Here is a 23,666-nt window from a genome sequence, read left to right as displayed (position 1 = left end):
CCTGACTGTGACACAACAGCCATGACATTCTCAATCTAAGACACATTGTTTGAGAATCTTGAGCAACATGTTTATATCAAATGAGCACCAATTATAGTCCCTCATATATTATCTATTCCCTGTACTCATTCAGTGGATCTTGACTGTGTAGATACTGTACTTGATAGTTAAAACATGACCATTTGAATCCACTTTTCCTTGTTCTTCTCCGCTGCGTATTCCCACTGCAGCGATTCAGCAATGCCTTAAAGGAACATACTACCTTTACCCACTTACTTACACTGCTGCCAATACTGTTTTCAAAAACATCTCAAACATTTCAGGATACATTTCTCTCCATCTAATTTCCATCCGCATTCATGCCCTGCAGCAAGTCCATGCCACTTACATCAGGACTATTCTTTGATGCATCTCACAGGAACAGCATTATAACATATGGTACTTTGACACAAGTTAAATCACACTGCTGCTTTCTAGTGACCAGGAGTTTGTCACCTTGTTTACTAACTGTACCCTTTAGAGAATTAGAGCAATGATCGGCACAAAGGTACACAAGTAGTCATCATATACTGTATGTAAAGTGCAGTTTTCAGTCAGCTTTTATTGACATTGTGTTAGAGATATCATGATGTTATAACAATGACTTGAAATGAGTGTTATCCCAAACAGCAAGCTGGAAATGTCAGATCACAACCAGAGTAGACTGATGGAATCTACATCACATTTGTGATGATTTGAAGGAAAAACTTAGATTTCTTTTTCTTGTTTTCCAAAATGTATTTTTCATTCCATTAAGTTCATTTATCTGACCATGCATATAAAGATATACAGTAATTTGGAACTATATTTATTTAGCATTGGCAATGACTGTTATCGCATTAATTAAGAATTAATATAAGTCATCATGAATCATGAAAAAAACATGTATAAAAGGTTCACCAATCTATTAATATACCAACTTTTTCCAGTCTCTTTGCTACTTACAAATACTAAACCTGATTTAGAAATAATCAAACTCTTAATCTGCAGTTTGGGAAATAAACTGAGTCATGATGTGCTCTATTGATGGCGTTCACTCTGAAGTGCAATCCAAAATGTACTTATTGCTGAATTTAATCTGACAGACCCTTGCAAGCAGACACTGTTACTAAATGTGTCAGACAAGCAAAGAGTCAGACACACAGATGGAGCAGAAATGCTGATTGCAAGTGATTTAACATAATGTAAAACACATTTTCACTGTGAGTCACCTCACTCAAACACCAGCAACAGTGACTCAGAAAAAAGTTGAGAAGATGCAGGACTTTTGTGGCATCGTGGTTCGGTAATACCCAAGCTAATGTTAGTCTAAGTAAAAAAACAATTTAAAAATCCATGCATAAAAAAAAACAAAAAAACATCTGCACTTGTTTATATGACCTCTTATCGTTGATGTCCACTCCATTGTCTGTTGTCAGATCACTGAGGGAGCAGTAATGCGAGCTTATCACCCCTTTTCTTAAAGGGATCCTATTTTCATTGGGCATTGAAATACGGCGAATGGTAATAATGTTCTTTAAATGTGAATTTTTAACCCGGGTTACCTGACGTGGGTGTCAGTGGTGCTCCTGGGAGGCCGTTGATGGTGGCCATGTGCTGCATCTGGGCAGCAGCGAAGGCTGCCATTGGACTGAGGTAGCCTCCCTGGCCTACGGACGCCATCAACGCTGCTTGCTGCTGCACCTGCAGTTGGCGTAGGAGGCGTGATCGTGAAAGAGAAACAAGAAAAACTTTCATGTTACTGACTTTAAAAAGGAAAAAAAGAGAAAGAGTGAAGCTATAAAGGGAATGTGAGATACAGTAGAGAGACTGGAAACAGCTGATTCAAATCTTATCAGCCCATTAAATGGTCATTATCTATTGTTATCACTCCCATACATATTCATCAAACTCTCTAAACTGCACCTACTAGTAGGACCGATCACTCCCATACTTCTGCTACAGACTGGGTGAAGTGCACCAACTGTTTGACCAGCAGTTTACATTCATCGTGAACCTCTGTAGTAATTATGGTGGAGGTAGATGAAGAAGTGAGTATTGGAGGGAGAAAGACCATCTAAGGAACGACTTGGTTGAATGGTTTTTAATCTTGTTTCAAAACAAAACAAATTAGAAAACTTGCATCAGCTTTACACTAATTTCAACCCAAATAGTAATCTTTTTCAAACTTCACCTCGAAACACTCAACATAACTTTTTAAACATAATGTGAAAAGAAAAAAAAGCAACTAAAATAACATTTGTTTCACCAGATATGAATTATTTAAAGAAGAAGCAGGACACTTTAAAGGAGATACTGACTAATAATCTAGATACATGTATTACATTAGACTTTTTAAACAGATCGACCCTTAAAAATGTACTCAGAGATTATTTTAAGGAAATCTGGCCTCACCAAACCATATCTGCACATTTGAAAATGACCTCCACTTTTTGAAACTCTCCAGAAATTTTAAACCTCTGATAATTTCCCAAGCAGGTGCATCAAACAGTTATTAGTTAAAAAAAAACAGCTACCAAATATGTTAAAAATAAAGATTTTTCTACACCTCATATAACTACGATGTTTTTTTTTTTTTTTAATCGATCATATTTCACTTCCACTCCTCCCTTTGCTGCTCCACATTTAAATCTGAGTTGGGCTTGAGTTCTGCGTTTAATCCCCGTGGCTCATTGAATAAACAACTGTGGATGAAAATGCAGTTTTGTGGGGCATCTTGCCTGAGCGTAGGCTCCATAGGCTCCAAACTGCAGGGCCATAGGGTTGAAGATGCCCATCTGACCGGCCATCTGCTGCATGCGGCGAATGGTGCGCTCCTTATCCGTGTCAGCGAACTTCACCACCAGACTGGATGAAGCACCCTGTGCACCCACCCATCCACCCACACACACATGCACGGACACACACGCACACCAGGCAATACATGTTAATATGGCTGAATAGATACCTGACTGAAGCTCATACATGCAAAAAATATTCCCCCCCCCATCAGAGCTGCAGTTGATTCCAATTGCCATGGAAGGTTGGGATGGGTCATATGTAAAAGGACACATTTCCTCACTGGGATTAATATAGTGTAGCCAAGTTAACTTTAAAAAAGTAATTAAGTGCTATTTGACTCATCCCTTGGTGTGACTCAGTAGTCTAATACACCTACATGCTCACACACACACACACACACACACACACACACACACACACACACACACACACAGTTACATCGTACTCACAGGCATTGTCTGGCTGCCGTGTAGTGCACTGATGGCTGCCTGAGCTTCAGCATGAGAGGAGTATTTTACAAATGCACAGCCTGGAAGGAGAGAGAAAATGAGTAAGACACTGAAAAGACACCAAGAACAAAAAAAAACAAAGGGAAAACTTTTATGTAAAGTCTTTCATTCAGTTGTCATTCGGGGCAAGTTTTTGTCAGGATTACAACAACAAACGTTGTGCTGCGAAGGGCTGCTTTGCTGTTCATCTGCACTCAATAAGCAGACTAAACATGCCACTCTGACACCATTTAACAACTTTGGGATCCTCTGATGGGGCTTAAAATGCCACTGTGTTGTGGTGTCGCTTACTATTGACAAGTGCTGTTGATGAATTTGAATGATCAAGTTGCCAGTAATTATTGAGCTAAAGCCCACTTAGCCGAGTAAGCTGGCTGATGAAGCCTTGTTAATGAAGCTTCACGGAGGAATCAGAATGATCAAGCCCACTGTAATCATCAGGCTTAGTTATCATCGGGCCTCATTGATTAGCTGCTAAGCTTGCTGATGAACTTCATGCAGTGAACTTGTGTAGCACTCTGAAAACATTTTGAAAGGACATTTTTCCAACATGACATGAAGCCCATGGTTAATAAGGAGGTTGACTTATTTTGGTTTCTCTTTATCGCTGCCATGTAGGTTCACCAGTGAGGTTAATGGGGTTCATCTGTAAGGAGTTGGTGGTTTGTATCTCTCATCCCTCTGGGTAAAGCTTCGCTGTGGCATTTACTGTGGAAACCCACCAAATCTATAGTGTTCTTATGTAATGACTCCTCTGATGATTGTGAAATAGCCCTGCTTTGACATCACTCACCGTGGAGTGTTTAAGGAGAACTTTGCAAAGTCACCAACTTTGAAAGGCCAAATCATTTCTGAGCAGTAGCCTGTGGAAAAAAAAAAAAAGAGTCTGCTCGCTCAAAGTCATAAACAGCTATAAACTCACCTTTGCTGTTTCCGTCGGGACCTCTGAGGATGGTGCATTCCTCGATGCTGCCGAAGGACTCGAAAAGGCGCCGCACATCATCTTCTGACTGTTGCTTGTTGAGCATGCCCACAAAGAGCTTTCTGTCTTCTAAAAGGAAAAGGAATAGGTCATGATCAGAGGATCAGAGCGGCCTTTTGATATTCTGCATATTGTGTGTTCACTGGAATAGAAGCATGCATCAGGCTAAGGGAAGCACTCAAAACTATCAGAGAGAAGTCTTGCAATGCCAGGGAAACATCATTTTTACAATAAATGTGACTTACAATATTTATTGATGTGTCCTAGTTGCTGATTTTACATTCTTAATGTCTCATAGCTTTTGGATTGAAGTTTCCATTGCCCTGTCTGCGAGCTTCTCTTTGACCAAAACAAATAAACTACAATTAACGTGGTGAATTTTACTGCAAAATGCTACAGCATATGGATTTTCCGTGGTACTAATAATGCAGTCTCAGTGTGCTTTGTGCAATTTGGAGTTGAGTTGCTTTTGGTATTGATTTTAGTTGAGCTACACAGCAGTTTCTGCATATTTGTTTCTCGATTTCCACATACTTTTTCATTCGCTGTCCATTACAAATTTGCAGAGGATGACAATCAAGGCGAAGCGCTCTTTTCAGCACACTTCTGAGGGAAGACTCACGGTGTCATACAAGGCAAACTTTGTCTCGCTGTAACAACAGATTGTATTCAGCGTCACAGTAGTTCGGCCTACTGTGTTTCTGGTAAATGTTTGTTTATGACCATGTGTCTAATCTTTTTGTGGCAAAAAAACATTGGTTATATTTCCTCCTACATTCTGAGTGAGCTACCAGGCTGTTCTGGCTTACAATTGCTCCACACTCCAGATAAAAGGCTAGGATGACAGCCTAATCTTCCCCAAAGTGCAGTGAGCAAATATCGTGGCTATTAAGTTATTTCAGGACTTCATCTGCTGCATCTCGCCATGTGCCATGTTAACTGGTTTCTTCTGATGATACCATGACAAAAACAGCACCCCTTGTCACATTTCAAGACCCCCATTTATGCTGTAAGTCACTGAGGTGTTTTTTTTTTTTGTCACAAATGTGCCGCCAAGACCAGTAAATGAAAGGTTCCTCCTCGTTTATTAACAACAGACAGCTCCAATTGTGATTTCACCACTTTTGCACTTTCGTTGTCAAAGTTGCTGGGAACTTGGTTAGTTTGGCACATCGGCTCCAAATCAGGCAAAGTGTAGGAGTATGAGCCCCCCCTCAGAGATCATTAAACATTTTATTCCCCTTTTCAACTCAAGAAAAGAAAAGACAAATCAATAGGATTCCCTTGAATTAGACGGTCCAAAAACCTTGAAGATTTATTATTCTTATAATTACAATCCACAGTAAATGCCACGAGAAGCAGTGTTAAATAGCCTTGTCAGACAGAGGAATACGTTTTGGCGTGGCAGAAGCACCATTAACACACTGAGTTTCAGCATAAGAGAGTGCACTGTTTTCTTCCCTGCGCAATGTGTGAAGCTTTATTACATAAAGATGCTTCGCTGGCCTTGGCATTTCTGATCCTCAAAGCCTCAAGTAGTTCTGTCATGTGACTAGCTCCATTAGCTTCCTGTCCAAAATGAATTGGCAATTCTTTTCAAATAATATATCTGCCAGTGGAGCATCAGCACCAGTCCACGAAGATCAAAGTTTAGTGATTCTGAAATTAGTAAAACAGCTTTCCTGTCACTGTGTACCATTTTGTGAAGGAATCAAGTAATATTCACAGCATGTCATGTGACCATGTTGATGTGAAACATGTGTGTGATGGCAAATAGTTTCCCCTACAAGTTTGAACATGGCATGGCGAAGCTCTCATAACTGAACAAGGAGTGGGAATAAAGCGACGATATTTTATGTTTGGATGTATAAATAATGTATTGAGACAATATAATGGACATGGCATTTTGGTAACCTCTCCTGCAAATGTTTTTTATTGGACACAAAACAGTAGACAGTAAAAATGACTCAGACTGAAAATCCATAGGTCTGACTTGTCACACAAATCTGACATTTCTTCTTCCCCAACAGAATCTGTCACTTAAAACTATCACCTATAGGTAAGAGACAGAGCTTGTCACAGGGGGCAGGAATGCGACATGACAGATGAGTCCGGATGTCAGACCTCAGATCAGAACATGATTGAAAATGAAGTTGAAACTCAGTTGCACGGTTTTACGCCGTGGGAACTTTGCACAAAATACCATAGACCTTTTTTTTTTTTAAGTCATTGTTTAAATAAGCACCACTATTTGGTTTTATGAGAATTTGCAATAATGAGAAAAAATCTGCAAAACTGGATGAGGCAAAAACAATAAGACCTACTTTTAAGACTATTGGGGGAATGAGTTGATTTAAAGAAAGCAAAGAATTCATCTATTTGTGAGTCTATTTCTCATTTATCAATACACCGCAGTCATGTTTCTCCACATACCAAGTGCTGAAGTTTCCTGCCTTGATTCAGATTTTTCCTAACATTGCTCTTAGACATTTGAAGCAGCCCATAATCAAAACCAATTGTCCATTTCCCAAGAAAAACTTAAGATGTCTAAAACTATTGGGGGACTGTTGAATCAGGTACAAATCGATGACAAAATACAGGTCCAGCATCAACTGATCCATGTGGGCACATAAAGGTGTTGTTGAGTCACTGAATGAGCGTTTGAGGGAAACTGTAAAACAGACGGTGAAAGTCTGTCGGTGCCCAGCGGCAGCAGAGGTGTTGGTATGCTCAGCAGCCGTCTGCTCTTACATTACATACAATCTGAGCTTAGTGGGAATGGATGTGTATGTTTGGAAATTAATGAGCCTCAGCGCAATTGTCTCTGAATGTGCTCTGCAAATTAATGTGTGTGTGTGTGTATCTGTGAGCGTGTGTGTGTGGGTGTGCATGCATGTGTGCGTGCTTGGGGTCCGCTCCCCACTGCCTGTGCCTGACAGGGTGTCCTTGCCGAGTCAACAAGACTAATCTGCGCTCTGGCCTTGCACCGGGGGTGGTGGTGGGATGGGGTGTGGTGGTGAGTGTTTACAAGAGTGTAGCGCACATCAGAGGTGGAGGACACACACACACACACACACACACACACACACACACACACACACACACACACACACACACACACACACACACACACACACACACACACACACACACACGCACGCATATGCACAGACATGGACACACAAATCTTGAAATGTTCGGTTTTGCCATCACACCACACACACACACACACACACACACACACACACACACACACACACACACACACACACACACACACACACACACACACACACACACACACACACACACACACACACACACACACACACACACACATTCTTGGACACATTCATCCTAGGAGTACACACCTCAGCGGTGGTCAAATCCTACTGTTCTCCAGGGAAAAACACCAATAAATGCTACATCTATCTTTGGGAAAAGACTTTACACGTACAAACACATGGCTGTGTGTACACACACACACACACACACACACACACACACACACACACACACACACACACACACACACACACACACACACACACACACACACACACACACACACACACACACACACACACACACACACACACGTACGCATATACACACACACCACATACTCATTCATCAAGAGAGCAAATCGATATACACCAGTGTTTCAACGGCAATGTGAAGCTCTCTTTTTCTTTACACGCACTCACGCACGCTCACACAGTCTCCTTGATCTCTCTCTTTCCTATAATATTTAACATTTAATAGGCAGGAGTTTTACCAGAATCCATAAAATAGTGTCTAATTTCTTCATTGATTTTTGCCCACATACCTATTTATGGCAGTATTATTGGCTGAACAGTCCTTTTATTTACTTACATCATCACTTAAACAGGAAGAAAAGCCTAATACTTTTTTTTACTAAAATATCTAAGCTAAAATACTGAAAAATATTTTCTGAAATATTCTTCCTCTATTTTTTTTATTTTATTTTAATACTTTGCTTTAGCTCATCAACTGGCACATGTTCCGTTCTGAGCACTGCCACAGGAAGTGCTGTATATTTCATAGTATTGGCACAGTAGGTACTGAAAGTAATCACAGTTTTAAAATGTCTCTTTGATGGACTCTTTTAGCTTGTGATGTTTTGGAGAAATGTTTTCAGCCTAAGAGGAGCAATTTGACAAGTTACTTAGACGTGCTTTGAGTGACCCGAACTCAAATCAATGCAGAAATAGACACCGACATTCTAAAAGAGGCTGAAAATGAACCAATGTTCATGATTTTAGAACTGCAATCTGAGACAAATACAAACAAAATGATTTATGGTTGATTTTTTCTTTTTGCAATTCAAGGAACACACAGCTCTATGCAGATGTCATTAAAAAAAAAAAAAAACCAAATACTGTTTCTCGTCTTATCATTTTTTATTATTTATTAGTCAGTGGACAATCCTCTGAAGGTATGTGGCTCTGAGGGAATATAAAACTGTACGTTTGACCGAAGGCATCACTTTTTATTGTGACACATTCAATTTCATCAGAAACATATTTTGGGTAAAATGTTTACCGTGGAAACAAATGAAGTGTCACGACGCGTTACATCGGTGGTTCCACACTTTTTGGCTTGTAACCCTCAAACATTGAGCTGTGTGCTATCTGTGCAACGATTCAGGTGTCTGTCGGTCGTTAGCCGAAGAGTCCCTCATTCATTTCCAATTAGGGGATCCCAAAGAAGTCAAATTACTCATCATTTTAACAAAAAGGGGTTTCCCCATTAATCAGAGTCTTTCTGTCTCAGTCACACTGAGTTATACATGCAGGGTGCTATTTGCTGGGGGATGGCAGGGTAGACCCCCCTCCGGTCTACTCGTCCCTCCTTCTGCTGAATTGTTTTTACCGCAGGGAGGGATGAAATTTATCTCCCCTGCATGGTGATTAAAACCACTACCCTGGCAGTCCACACCAAAAAAGAAAAGAAAAGAAAAAAAAAGAAAAGTGAAATGAATGTCTTCAAAACCGAAGTAAAACAGAACTGTCACCTCTAACGCATTGGGAATGAAACTCGAAAGTTCAACTCAACCGCCACACTCATGACAAAAATATCAACCTTTTGCAAATGAACTGTATAGTGTATCGCTCTCAGAGGACTTAATTAACAGTATTTTTTCACTCTCATTTAGCTGATACCGCATACATCTTTCCCTCACTCAAGTTAAATATTAGGAATGCAGTGTTTAGCACAGCTTTACTTCATTGTTAGAAATACATGTGGCTGAGAGGCTGCATAACTAAGAAATAGTAAGAGAAGAGGAGAAGAGATGAGAGGTAGAAAAATGGGCTGAGGCCATACATACAGAGACAGATAGAGCCTGAGCACAGACAGGTGTGGACATCCCGCATTGCCCTCACTTTGCTTCCTCACGCTCGGTGCTCGCCTCTGTTCCCTGCAGCTCCATCAATCATACTCACAGAAGCACCAAACTAAATGGAAGAGGATGTTGCACAATCTCTCCTGCTTTCCTTAACATTTTCTCCCACTAAAGGCTAACACCTCTCTCTCAGTCCTCATGCTTCTGCAGCTTATCAACCTTCAACTTTTTGCATGCTCCAGTTCTTTTTTTTTTCTTCTTCTTTTCTTCCCTTTCTGGCTTTCCTCTCTTCTTGTGGCAGGAGAATTTCTCTGGTGCCAATTATATTAACAACTGCAAAGTTTGAAAGTCTTCAGCCCAAAATGGTCAAACTCCATCAATCTTCTCTTGTACAGTCCATTGATTGATGTCAGCAGCAGGTCACTATATGTCTAGACATAGAAAATTCCCTTTAAGCGGTTCTCCACTGTCAATACAGCACGTTGCACACAACCAGCCGCTGCCGCTGCCGTGCGCATGCACACAGATCTGTCGCTGAATCCGCAGATACCAAGTTTTTGCATTCGTCAAATAGAGTTTGCTTTGTCACAGACAGATTCTTAAAGGTGTTTGACAAAAGCAGTGACCTGTTTTTTCCCCCTCAAGCGTGACAGGACACGCCTGCTTTCCTTGCATGTGCGTGTGTGCGCAGGCATCAGTGCATATGATGAAACTCCAAGAAAGGGAGCTAGAGGCTGCGCTGGCCAGGAAGAGCGCTGTTTACATAATGCGTTCTGAGTACCGGAGGGGTCCGGCCAGGCCCCGCTGTCAGCCCGTGTCGAGGTACAGGGTATCGTCTAATGGGACAGATAATGGTGAGGCTGATGCGTGCAGGCAGCATGTTTGTAGGGCTGGAACAAAGAAGGGAAGCAGAGGGGAGGTAGGGAGCAAGGAAGGGGGGCAGGGGAAGCAACCAAAGAAGGGCACACTGTACCTCCTCGACTCTCACTGTCTGCTGGCTTCACCTGGATCGGTCTGTTCATCTGTGACAGAAGAAGAGAGGACAAAAGAAAAAGAAGAGACAAAGAGAAGCAGTTAGTGTCATATAATGGCACATGCGTTCACCCGTCTAATTCTCCTCCTCTACAAAAAAAAAAAAGAAAAGAAAAACTTTTTTAGAATCACTCAGCCAAATTGCGGGTAAAGTGTATTGAAAATCTCCAAAGCTGTAGCACTTATAGCCATTGGGGGAATAGCTGGTTGGGAATATGGGTTGGAAATATTATTTGATCTGAGATGAAAGGAGAGAGAAGGGCTGGAAAGCGGGATAAGCAAAGGGATGAAGGGAACGATAGAAAGAGGGATGGAGGGAGGGAAAGAGGATGGCGGAGAGGTAACGCTGGGTCGGCAGTGAGCTGTGACGGTGTATCATCTCTGTGCGTGCCGCCGGATGCTTTTCAGTGCCATCCTCACGTGGTCGGCGTGGACTTCTGGTGTTTGCGCGCCCGCACACATACACACACACACACACACACACACACACACACACACACACACACACACACACACACACACACACACACACACACACACACACACACGCACACACACACACGCACGCAGTGTAATCAACACATATGAGATGTGTGAACGCAACAAAACGTCCTTCCTGAGTCTCACTGTAAACTGTTTTTACACTTTCCTCTCTCAGAACCTCAGTTACAAGGGTGTACAAATATGCACGCACGCACGCAGACACACTCTCTCACGCAATCTCGCTCGTTCTCTCTCTCTCTCTGTGTCCCCCACTGAGACCTTTCCACAGTGCGTCTGCTGAGGCCTTCCTTTCATTTCACTCCTGCCTGTCAAAATTTCCCTCTCCGCCTCACCACCCTGCTAAACGCTTGCCGCCAATCAATTTTTAATAATGCCAATCGCCACGCTGCCAGGAGGAATAGGAGAAGAGAAGCAGAGGGGAGAAAGAAGAGGGAGGAGAGGTGAGGGGAGGATGTAGGAAGTGGAGAATGAAAGGAAGAAGAGAAAGGTCAAGGTCCTGTGTGATACAGAATCAGTGTTTGGCAAAATGTCATTAAATCTTTTTCTTTTGAGTTTGCTAATACAGCCGTCATCTTTATGAATCTGCAAAGCTTTCACATCATTCACCAAAGGGAAAAACCTTTTGAGCAAGAGGACAAAGAGAGGCAATACAAACACAATCAATGCTCGGACCTCTACCCCCTTCCTGTATTTTTTTTCTGGTAATATTAAATCACATCCTTCTCAGCAACAATTATTTAAAATGGAGTTACCCACTCCTTCCTCTCCCTCGTCTCCTCCCTCTGTTTGACAGCCAAGAGAACCCTACTAATGTTTTTAATGTGCTGTGATGCATTATTTATCAGACTGGCTGTTGATATGGAAAAAAAAAGAACGAGAGGAGATTAAAAATGGAAAAAAAAGGGAGTTAAAAATGAGTAAAAAAAGTGAGGGTGTGTGAATTAAAGAAAAATGAGGAGTGAAACCAAACTGGGTGAGAAGAAGAAAAACTAACTGGAAACAGTTAAAAAAAAAAAAAAAGAAAGAAGAGGGGGTGTTTAAAGAGAGAGAAAAATGTGGTGATAAAAAAGGAAGCGGGGGAGGAAAGGCGAGAGACGGGAGGAGGAATGAGGAAAAAAAGGACATAGAGGGGAGATGAGGACATAGATCAGAGTACGGGACAAGGTCGGCCCAGTGCTCCCATGGGGCCTATAAGCCTGCATACATATGAGCACTTTTACCGTGACCCATACAAATGGTCTGGCCTCAATCTGACCTAATTGTGCTCCACCTCTGTTAGTTTTATATGCAAGTGCCGAACTTAACTCACACGGTAGATGATGGCACTGACCTGCTGAGGTTGGTTTTTTTTTTATTTTCTGGTGTTCATTTCACTCAAAGCTGAGGTTTTACTGACTGTGCAAAAATGATTTGTGTGGAGGTGGAGGTGCAGTGAGGAACATACGGAATGTTTTTTTTTTTTTCCTTATGGTGTTCCCAACTGAGTTATCCATCCATCCATCCATCCATCCATCCATCCATCCATCCATCCATACATCCATACATCCATACATCCATCTGTCTGACCCCACAAGATTATGGTTGAAGGCAGGACACATCCTGGACGGGTCCATCACAGTCCATCACAAAGAGAAAACATGCAACCTCCACTGAAAAAGGCTCCCAATCCAAACCCGCACTCTAATCAGGGACAGTCTTGCTATTAGAGGAGAATGCTCACCACAAAACTACTGTGCGGCCCTATTGAGGTATATGTGCCCCTCTATATCAGAAAAGTGCAGCTCGTGGCCCACTGGTCACATGTGGCCAATATACAAATCTGATCTTTTCACTGATTATGAAATGAGGAGAATCATTTTAACCAACATTTAAACCCAATGTTGATATTAAATAGTCAAATGAGAATGTGAAATAGAACATCAAGTTCTGTTTCCTTTTCTGAAGTTAATAGTTATAAACCCCATACATATGGAGTAGAAGTGCTTGGTTGAAATTTGCCCTTCTGATAGAAATGATCGTATAGCCTATTCACTATTTGAGGGAACACAGATCTCAAACAGACTCAGGCTCTTGTTTTGTTTCAAACAATGTTTATGCATCTGGACAAACAAATTAGAAAATATAAATACATTTTAATATACAGACTAAATACATTCTTATAGCGTCCACTCTCCTTTACTGTGTGCTGTAACTCACAGCTCCATCAAAAGAAAGATGAAGACTTTATTTGACAGTCTGGTAATTATAATAGTAAGTAGTATTTATATATGGTTCGTATATGGTTTGTATGAAAGGAATTAATGGCTCATTCCATGTAAACATGTTTCTCAATACCATGCGCATAAATTCAGATACTTAATAAAAAACAAACAACAACAATTTATTAATTGACTTGCAGTTTGCACAGGATCTTCAGTACTTTGATGCATGTCACGTAAACCTCCGCTATGCTCACAAACTGAGGGAGCAGACGTCTGAGCAGTATTCTCTATAATCCGCCCATGAAATGCCAAAGAGCTGCTTTTCAGAGGACGGAATGAAAAAAATTCCTCATTTACTATCTGTACTATACTATTTTTCAAGCCGTCCTGTTGTAATTTTGTTGTAGTAGTTTGCTTTTCTAGAAAAGGCAGAACAAGTATTATTTCTATCAATATTCAGAGTTATTTTTGTCCCATATATTGTTGTAGGGAGATTATTTCAAGTATAATAAAAGAAACTTGACTAACTACTTAAAAGTCTGTCTGAATGTCTGTCGTTGGTTGTACTGAAATATTGTTTTGCTAAAGAGCTTAATTTTCTATCTGTACAGAGGATACAACGCTGAATGATGAAATACAAATATCAGAAATTGTGAGCCCAAGCCTGCACTTTTCAAAAAGTTAAGTATAGTCTTAACAAAAAAAAGTGAGCTTTTTCTGTTTGTATAGAATAATACATTGTGAGTCATAAAGTATTTCCAGATTTCAGTTGAGATTCATCACACATTGCATTTCATTGTGCATGAAGGATTTAGCCAGCACAGACTGATCAGTGACACCCTTGTTTCCTCATAGCTCGCGGTGCATCGGCATGCAAAAATTTCTGCTCATAAATTTTTAAATGAAATAATGTTAAGTGGTTAAACCATTATTTTCTTTTGTCTCCGAAAGCTGAGTGCAGTTTCATGGGCTTTCTATCAGTAGTTTCCATTATTCCGGGGCCATAAACTGCTTCAAGGTCAGTTTTATCATCCTGCTCATAATAGGGTGAGTTAGCACCAGCCCACTGGACAACTGATCCCAAAACAGTTGTTAAAACCAGACGCTGACTCGCTTGGATAGCTCCCTCAGGATGTCTCTGGTGGTCTTTGCCAAAGCCAGATGGCAGCATTGAGCAGTAGAAGCTCCTTTTAGCTGAATGCAAGCATTAAAAAAAATACACAAAAGGTACTGGGATACATATACATACATGCTTATACAAACACATACATACTCACAAACATGCATAAGTGAGAAAGCTTACATGACTAGACATGCATGCTTATACATACACGAGTTTGGCTGATGCACAAACATGCAACATCACAAATACGCCTACGCATCCAAGCATGCATGGATGGCTACAACGGGATACAAATAAGCACACGCGCACAATAGATATGTAAATTTAGCCTTGTGAGTCAACATGTGCAGTACCTAAATTGGCTCATCGCACAGCATGCACACCTAGCTTGCTTCTTCTCCCTCAGCCTCGTAAATGTGGCTGCCTATTCATCCACGGGTGTACCCTTAACAAACACCCCTGCAAGTCGACCCGTTCACACACACACACACACACACACACACACACACACACACACACACACACACACACACACACACACACACACACACACACACACACACACACACACACACACACACACACACACACACACACACACACACACACACTAGCTCCAGCTAAGCTCCATTGTTGCCAAAAGTCCACCTCAGCAGCCTTGTGTTCGAGTGGCCTTGGCGTACCACATGATCGACAGCTCAAGAAGAACTGCAGCTACACGAGTGCACGCATTCATGCGCGCACTCTCACACACACTCTTGCTACACTCCTCTGTTGATTATGTAACTCAATGACAGCGCTCTGCCTCAGTGCTGCCATAGATTCCCTGTTAACTAGAAACTGAGGGAATACATGGTCTGCATGCAGTCTGTGCTTTAGCAAACTGGTGAGTCACTCTTCTGGATCTGTCTGGTATGGCCTGAATGTCTTGCAGAGGCCCACAAGATTAGCTCCAAACAGTGTGGGCCTGTAGTTTGCCTTATTGGATTGTACCTTGAAATGGGACAAAACTGAGAGTCCTTGATCTCAGCCCTGCTGCTTACTGTATTGATTTCACTGCGTGCAAACCGCAGAAATTAAGTTACAAAAAACCATGTTACGATGACAACTCTATGGAATTTCTATTCACTGAATTGCTGTATCGTACCTTGTTACGTCAAATGTGCTTCAAATACAGTTTATTACAAGTTGCTCAATGCAGTGCCCGTATCTACAAGCCAAGCACACACACACACACACACACACACACACACACACACACACACACACACACACACACACACACACACACACACACACACACACACACACACACACACAAACTCATGCATGCTCGCCTGCTGAAAAAGACAGCACTCGCAAGGACGCCATAGTCCATAGTCACTCGGCCTCCCATCATTCTCTGTGAAAAAGAATATTGAAAGTATGCTTTACGAAACTCAGGAGAGGAGGTAGGATTTTCTCATTTTCACCCTCGTCTAGCAGATGTGTTTTTGAGAGAGAGAGTAGAGCAGTGCAGGCCAGGTCATTTCATTATCACAGTGAGAAAGCACTCCATGAAACTCTCCCAGGGAAGCAAGGGAGGCTGCTCATAATATCCCTCCTCTACTATTGTCAAAACTTGCTCTATTTTGCATTCTACAGCTCCAACATTTTACTCTTACGTTTACCTTTCTTATTTGTTTTAACATTACGTTTCTTGTTTCATTAATTACGGATTGCCTGAACGTAATCCCGCTCAAATGTTTATATGTTTGGTTTTCTATTTCCAGGGTTCCCCTCCTCCATATTTTTATTAATTGAGTGTACTGTATATGAAAGGAAGTATTGGAAAAAAAGCTACAAATATAAATGGAGATTCTCTGTTGTAATGATACTACTGGGTCTGAGTGTAACCAAACGCCAGTATTCATGTCAAATGAACCACTGGCACTCGACTTGGACCTGCTTTCCAAAGCATCTCAGCATGTGTAATACTCATCTTGGGATGGAAACATGCCAATGGAAACATTAGCTGAACAAATATATGACCCTGAGATGCTTTTGGGAAACCGGGCTGTTGTTTTGGAGGGAGTAAAAAATAAAACTCTCACGGGCATGACGAGCTGAAAGACTAGAAACATTGAGGAGGTATGTAATACATTTGATCAGTGGTCACAAGAAGGACAACCTATTTTAAAAAGCATTGATTTTACAATAATTCACAGATAGAATTATTGGGAACCCGTTGGACAAACTCCTCCTTCGATTCCTCTTTGTAGTAATGCTTTACATGTGAAATGTTCATTTTATTGACTTCTGCAACCTCTGGAGTCATACAAGTCTTTCACAACGTTTGAGGAAAGAAAAACGTACACAGCTTTACCCCAACTTTACCATCGCTCCAGTGTATCTGCTCATGTGACAGGGAGAGTGGATTCAGTGTTGGCTAGGGGAGGCCACTGTCCCCTGGTTGTTGGGGATCCAGGAATTAGAGTGTAGTGGATAGACACGTCACTTAGTGTTAATGTGACAGGAATCCATGGTTTGTGTGAGAGGTGGACTCTACTGTGTTAATAGATGACGAGGTGTATGTAAGTCACCCCAGCCTCTCAGTGTGTGCTCATTTTATGTCTGGAGTGGGCGTGGGGGGGGGATTTCTATGTGTAGTTTGCATGTTCTCTTTGTTTGTGTGTAGGTTTAATGTCACAGTCCAAATGCGTGTGTTTGATGCAAATTGTCTGAAGGTGTGAATGTACATGTACGTGATTTTCTGTCTCTGTACTCGCGGATGAGCGGATCAGCTCCGGCACCCTGCCATCCCAGGTTGGATAAAGCGGTAAGAAAAGACAGATGGGTATGAGGATCGCCTAACAATGAAAAGTTGTTTTACACGTGTCTTTTTTCTGGCTGTTAACCTACAACAGACAAACTCCTAAGGGTTGTTTACACAATAATGTTTTCAAGTGAAAACACAAAATATTACTTTGCGCTTTGAGTGTCACGAGCCACTGAAAATGCAACCTCGTCTGCCCATGTGTGAGTAGATTGTCACAACCCGCAGATGTCTCCTGTTGTGTTGTTGTTTTTGGGCGTGTGTGATCGTAGGCGGAGCAGACGGAGCAGGACGCACACCTGAAGCGGATGAGGAAGCCAGTATTTAAGGACCGGGATTCCAGGCACTCATCGCAAGATCGTTACGTATACTCTGCGGTACCTAGACTCTGCCCCTCGTGCTCATTGTTTTTTGAGGTTGTTTGCTTCGTGTGTGGAAGCTGCCGAGTATTCTGACCTCCGTGTGTTCTCCCGTACAGTCCCGGTGTGCGCCGCTCCGTCCTGCTCGGAAGACCCCGTCTCCGTGACGTCCGCCTCTGCTTCTCCGATCCCTCGCTACGGACTGCCGCCCCGTTGGAGCGACTCAAAATAAACTTTACTTTCAATTTACATCCCGGACTAGTTGGCGTTTGAATCCTGTTCACCACCATTCCTGACAGAACGATCTTGCCACCATGGATTCAGCCGACCCGGAAGTCCTCCAGCGCGCCATCTCCTCACACGGAAACCTCCTGTCTCAACACCAGGTATTCCTCCGGGAGATTGGGACGTCACTTACTGAACTGACCGCCCAGATGTCGCGCCTCACCAGCCGCCTGGACGGGCTTGTCGCCGATCAACAACCGCCTCGTGACGCTGCGGCTGGCGCAGCCGTAACTCCTCCCCCGCCCGCGACAGTACCGCCGACCGCCGCTAGGGAGCCCCAGATCCCCACTCCAGAACGGTACTCTGGAGAACTGGGAGGTTGTGGCCGTTTTCTCCTCCAGTGTGAACTTGTGTTTAAACAGCAGCCAGCCACCTACTCCACTGATGACTCTCGGGTTGCTTATATAATTGGGTTGCTGTCTGGTAAGGCGGCCAAGTGGGTGACTGCACTGTGGGAGCACGGGTCACCCATATGTGGATCGAGCAACCGTTTGATGGCGGAGATGAGGCAGGTGTTCGATCACCCTCTCCAGGGCAAGGAAGCAGCCCGACGACTGATGTCTCTGTCTCAGCGATCGCGGTCGGTTGCCGAGTATGCTGTGGACTTCCGGATCTACGCAGCGGAGAGTGGCTGGAATGAGCCAGCACTCCAAGGAGTGTTTCTCCAGGGGTTGTCCGATGAGGTCCACGATGAAGTGGCAGCCCGGGACGACACGGCCGACTTGGAGGAGCTCATTGCCCTAGCGATCCGGGTCGACAATCGACTCCGGTATCGGCGCAAGAGTCAGAGAACCCATCGGTCTCTACACCATCCTGGGATCCCGGCGGCCACTCCTGCTAACTCATCCCTCTTCCATCCTGCCCTTCCAGCTCCAGAGGACCCTGGGGAACCCATGCAGCTCGGACGAGCCCACCTGTCTCCCGCGGAAAGGGAACACCGGTTCAAGGCCCGTCTCTGCCTGTATTGTGGGGGGGCAGGACACCAACGAGCTACATGTCCCCATCAGCCAAAAGCCTAGGCTTATCAGGATTGGAGGTGGTCCTGATGAGCCATAATCCCAGCACCCAGCCTTCGGCTCCCTCTCGCCTTCAACTCCCAGCCTCTCTCATCAGTGAGGCCGGCAGCCTCTCACTGTACGCCCTGGTGGATTCTGGAGCAGACGACAATTTCTTGGATCAGGAGTTCGCGGTGAAGGCTGGCCTAACATTGGAACCTCTTCCTAACCCCTGGACTGTGAGTGCCCTGGATGGCAGGAGGTTGGCCCACATCACCCACCGCACCATTCCCCTTCGCCTACTGGTTTCCGGGAACCACAGTGAGGAGATTAGGTTTCTGGTGCTGTCGTCGCCTCACGTCCCGCTGATCCTGGGTCTCCCCTGGCTACAGAGACACAACCCCCATATCGACTGGAACCTGTGCACCATTTCCAGCTGGGGAACCTACTGTCACACTCACTGTCTCCAGTCTGCTCCAGGGAGCCCCCTGACACCTCCCTCCACGGGCCAGGAGCAGATCGACCTGGGTTCGGTTCCTCCTGAGTATCACCACCTAAGGGAGGTATTCAGTAAGCAGCGAGCTGCCTCCCTTCCCCCTCACCGACCATATGACTGCGCCATCAAGCTTCTTCCGGGGGCGCCCCTTCCCTCCAGCCGCTTGTATAACGTGTCCCGTCCTGAGAGAGAAGCCATGGAGAAGTACATCCACGAGTCCCTCGCCGCCGGCCTGATCCGTCCCTCATCATCTCCCGTTGGAGCCGGGTTCTTTTTTGTTTCCAAGAAGGACGGTACGTTACGGCCCTGCATTGACTATAGAGGACTGAACAATATCACAGTTAAGAATAAATACCCCTTTCCTCTAATGGACTCTGCCTTCCAGCCTCTCCATGATGCCACTGTGTTTTCCAAGCTCGACCTCCGGAATGCGTATCACCTCATTCGGATCCGCGAGGGTGACGAATGGAAGACGGCGTTTAAGACTCCCCTCGGGCATTTTGAGTACTTGGTGATGCCTTTTGGACTCACAAATGCCCCGGCAGTGTTCCAGCACCTGGTCAACGACGTGCTGCGGGACATGTTGAATCAATTTATATTTGTGTATCTGGATGACATCCTGATCTTTTCTCGCAGCCAGGAGGAGCATGTTCTCCATGTCCGCGCAGTGCTCCAGCGTCTTCTGGAGAACCGGCTGTTCGTGAAGGCAGAGAAATGTGTCTTCCATGCGACCTCTGTGAGCTTCCTGGGGTACATCATTGAACAGGGACAGGTGAGGGCGGACCCAGCCAAGGTCCAAGCCGTGGTGGACTGGCCCAGACCGACGACCCGTAAACAGTTGCAGCGGTTCCTTGGGTTTGCCAACTTCTACCGACGGTTCATTCGGAACTACAGTTAGGTCGCAACCCCACTCACTCAACTCACATCCACCTCAACCTCGTTTCAGTGGACACCGGCAGCTGAACAGGCGTTCACTACCCTCAGGCAGCTGTTCACTCAGGCCCCGGTGCTGTGCCATCCGGATCCCACTAAGCAGTTCATCGTGGAGGTTGACGCCTCGGACACTGGTGTAGGTGCGGTGTTATCCCAGCGTGCCGAGGACTCCAAGATGCATCCCTGTGCCTTCTTCTCACGGCGCCTTACCCCAGCGGAGCGGAATTACGATGTCGGTAACCGGGAGTTGTTGGCAGCAGTACTGGCTTTGGAGGAGTGGAGGCACTGGCTGGAGGGTGCTGCCCAACCATTCGTGGTGTGGACAGACCACAAGGAGGAACACTAAGCCTGACGCCCTGTCCCGGCAGACCACCGTTGAGAGAGCTGAGGGGGAACCGGAGAACATACTCCCCTCCACCTGTATGGTCGCAGCCGCCTCCTGGGACATCGAGAATCAGGTCAGACAAGCGCACCTCGGTCACCCTGATCCGGGTAATGGTCCAGCTAACCGTCTCTTTGTTCCGGAGCCAATGAGGTCTAGGGTTCTGCAGTGGGGGCACTCGTCTAAGTTGACTTGTCATCCAGGCTCCCAGCGAACTCTGTCCTTCCTGAGGCAACGCTTCTGGTGGCCCTCCATGTCCCGGGATGTCCGGACCTTTGTGGCTGCTTGCGCCGTTTGTGCCCGAAGCAAGACATCTCGCCAACCTCCTGCAGGGCTGCTCCGTCCTTTGCCCATCCCGAGTCGACCCTGGTCCCACATTGCCGTTGACTTTGTTACCGGTCTCCCCCCTTCTGAAGCTAACACGGTAATAATGACTGTTGTGGACCGCTTCTCAAAGTCGGCGCACTTTGTCCCCCTCCCTAAATTGCCCACGGCTATGGAGACAGCGGATCGGCTGGTCAGGGATGTGTACCGGTTGCACGGGATCCCTCTGGATGTGGTGTCGGACCGAGGCCCGCAGTTCACGTCCCAGGTATGGAAGGAATTCTGTAAAGCTCTTGGAACGTCTCTCAGCCTCTCCTCAGGGTATCATCCTCAGACGAATGGTCAGACAGAGAGGGCCAACCAGGACCTGGAGACAGCACTACGGTGTGTGACGGCTCGGCATCCATCCTCCTGGAGCTCTCAGTTGCCATGGGTGGAGTATGCCCACAATTCCCTCACCTGCTCGGCCACTGGTATGTCCCCGTTCATGGTGGCCCTCGGCTACCAACCCCCCCTGTTCCCCACCCAGGAGGAGGAAGTTGCCGTGCCTTCGGTGCAGGCCCACCTTCGGCGCTGCCGCCGCGTTTGGAGGGAGGCGAGGGCCACTTTAGTTCGCTCGTCAGCGCGCAACAAGAGGCTGGCGGACCGTCGAAGGACTCCGGCCCCCTCGTATCAACCTGGACAGAAGGTATGGCTCTCCTCCCGTGACCTTCCACTCCAGGTGGAGTCCCGCAAGCTGGCGCCTCGTTTTGTCGGACCCTTTGAGATCGAGGAGATCATCAACCCGGCGGTGGTGAGGCTGAAGCTCCCAGCATCCTTAAAGATACACCCCACGTTCCATGTCTCTCTGCTGAAACCTGTCCAGTCAAGCCCTCTTAGCCCCTCCACCGAGCCCCCGCCGCCCCCCCTGCTCATTGATGACCATCCAGCGTACACAGTCCGCAAGATCTTGGATGTTCGTCGCCGGGGCAGGGGGTTCCAGTTCCTGGTGGACTGGGAGGGTTATGGTCCTGAGGAACGGTCATGGGTGCCACGGGGTCACATCCTGGATAGGAGTCTGCTGACCGACTTCTACCGGGAGCATCCGGAGAAGCCGGGTAGGACGCCAGGAGGCGTCCATTAAAGGGGGGGTACTGTCACAACCCGCAGATGTCTCCTGTTGTGTTGTTGTTTTTGGGCGTGTGTGATCGTAGGCGGAGCAGACGGAGCAGGACGCACACCTGAAGCGGATGAGGAAGCCAGTATTTAAGGACCGGGATTCCAGGCACTCATCGCAAGATCGTTACGTATACTCTGCGGTACCTAGACTCTGCCCCTCGTGCTCATTGTTTTTTGAGGTTGTTTGCTTCGTGTGTGGAAGCTGCCGAGTATTCTGACCTCCGTGTGTTCTCCCGTACAGTCCCGGTGTGCGCCGCTCCGTCCTGCTCGGAAGACCCCGTCTCCGTGACGTCCGCCTCTGCTTCTCCGATCCCTCGCTACGGACTGCCGCCCCGTTGGAGCGACTCAAAATAAACTTTACTTTCAATTTACATCCCGGACTAGTTGGCGTTTGAATCCTGTTCACCACCATTCCTGACATAGATTGCCCCAAGCTAAACCATGAAAGGCAACTGAGCAGTTCAGAGAGTTCAGACTGTACAGATAAAAACATCTTTCTCGAACAATTCCTAATATATGCACAATTAAAAGTGTTTTTACCCCCAAAACTTCACTGACAACTAAATTATGCGAGTGGAGCAGCTTTTTGTTCATTGGGTTTGAAAAATATTTCGTCCCGTGCTGTTGACAGTCCTGCAGCCTACGCAGTGATGAGTCACAAAAGCTGGTTAGAAGAGCAGATTAAGCTTGTGAATCTATTCTGTTTGAAAAGGATGGTATCACGATGTTGATACGCTTCATCAGGATTATAAGTGAAAGACTTGTGCATTCTTAAGTAACTGCTTACACTCTTATTGCCGGACAAAAGTCAGGTATGCACAAAATCTAGAAAGCTTCACCCTCATACATGTAAGTGTTTATTAAACTCCCTGTTGAAAATCCTCTTTGCAAAATGAGATTTTGCCTTTATAAAAGCAAAACCTGGAAATCTAGTTAAACTCTTCGGAAAGTCGGAAGTCATGTTTCCAGCTTTTAACCTGCTGTTTTTTTTAGCTTCTTTGACAGTGACCTTTTCTGCTGCTGGCTGTTTTTTTTTTTTTTTTTTTATAATTTACTGGACATCCGTCAGAAGCTGATCTCCTCCAGACTAACAGCAGCCATGACATACAATGTGACTTAGCCTCTGAAATATCGAGAAGGCTGCTTGATTTGATGTTGTCTCAAGTCCTGTTTGACATGAACTTCCAGGCTGGTCCATAGCAGTGTTTGTAAGAGCTTATAAATTGATGAATTGTGAAATCCCACATGGATTCTGCTCAGGTTTAATCTCATCTAATGTCTACGTCTCACTGAGTATTTTCCCCCTCTTGCTTTCACCCTGTAGTTCTTCATCCTGACATATGGCCAAACATCAAACCTCCCTTTTGAAGTGAAACATAT

The 23,666-nt window shown here is 45.0% G+C and overlaps 1 protein-coding gene across 9 annotated transcripts in view; it reads right to left on the bottom strand.

Moving 5' to 3' along the window:
- Positions 1–23,666, bottom strand: part of celf4 (CUGBP, Elav-like family member 4) — a gene marked incomplete at both ends in the record, with an annotated part of 90,849 nt that overhangs the window by 5,267 nt on the left and 61,916 nt on the right. For 5 of the 9 annotated variants that reach the window (XM_080495589.1, XM_080495590.1, XM_080495593.1 and 2 more), the window contains 5 exons: positions 1,584–1,722; positions 2,757–2,900; positions 3,270–3,349; positions 4,252–4,377; positions 10,653–10,701. In XM_080495589.1, the coding sequence (XP_080351715.1) occupies positions 1,584–1,722; positions 2,757–2,900; positions 3,270–3,349; positions 4,252–4,377; positions 10,653–10,701 (538 nt within the window). Of the gene's footprint in view, positions 1–1,583; positions 1,723–2,756; positions 2,901–3,269; positions 3,350–4,251; positions 4,381–9,576; positions 9,591–10,632; positions 10,702–23,666 lie in introns of those variants that run through there. The other 4 variants (XM_080495596.1, XM_080495597.1, XM_080495591.1 and 1 more) reach the window with 2 other exon arrangements.

The sequence above is a fragment of the Blennius ocellaris genome (assembly GCF_963422515.1).
Source record: "Blennius ocellaris genome assembly, chromosome: 4".
NCBI lineage: Eukaryota > Metazoa > Chordata > Actinopteri > Blenniiformes > Blenniidae > Blennius > Blennius ocellaris.
Note: the sequence above shows the minus strand (reverse complement) of the source record. Positions and strands in the feature narration are given on the sequence as shown.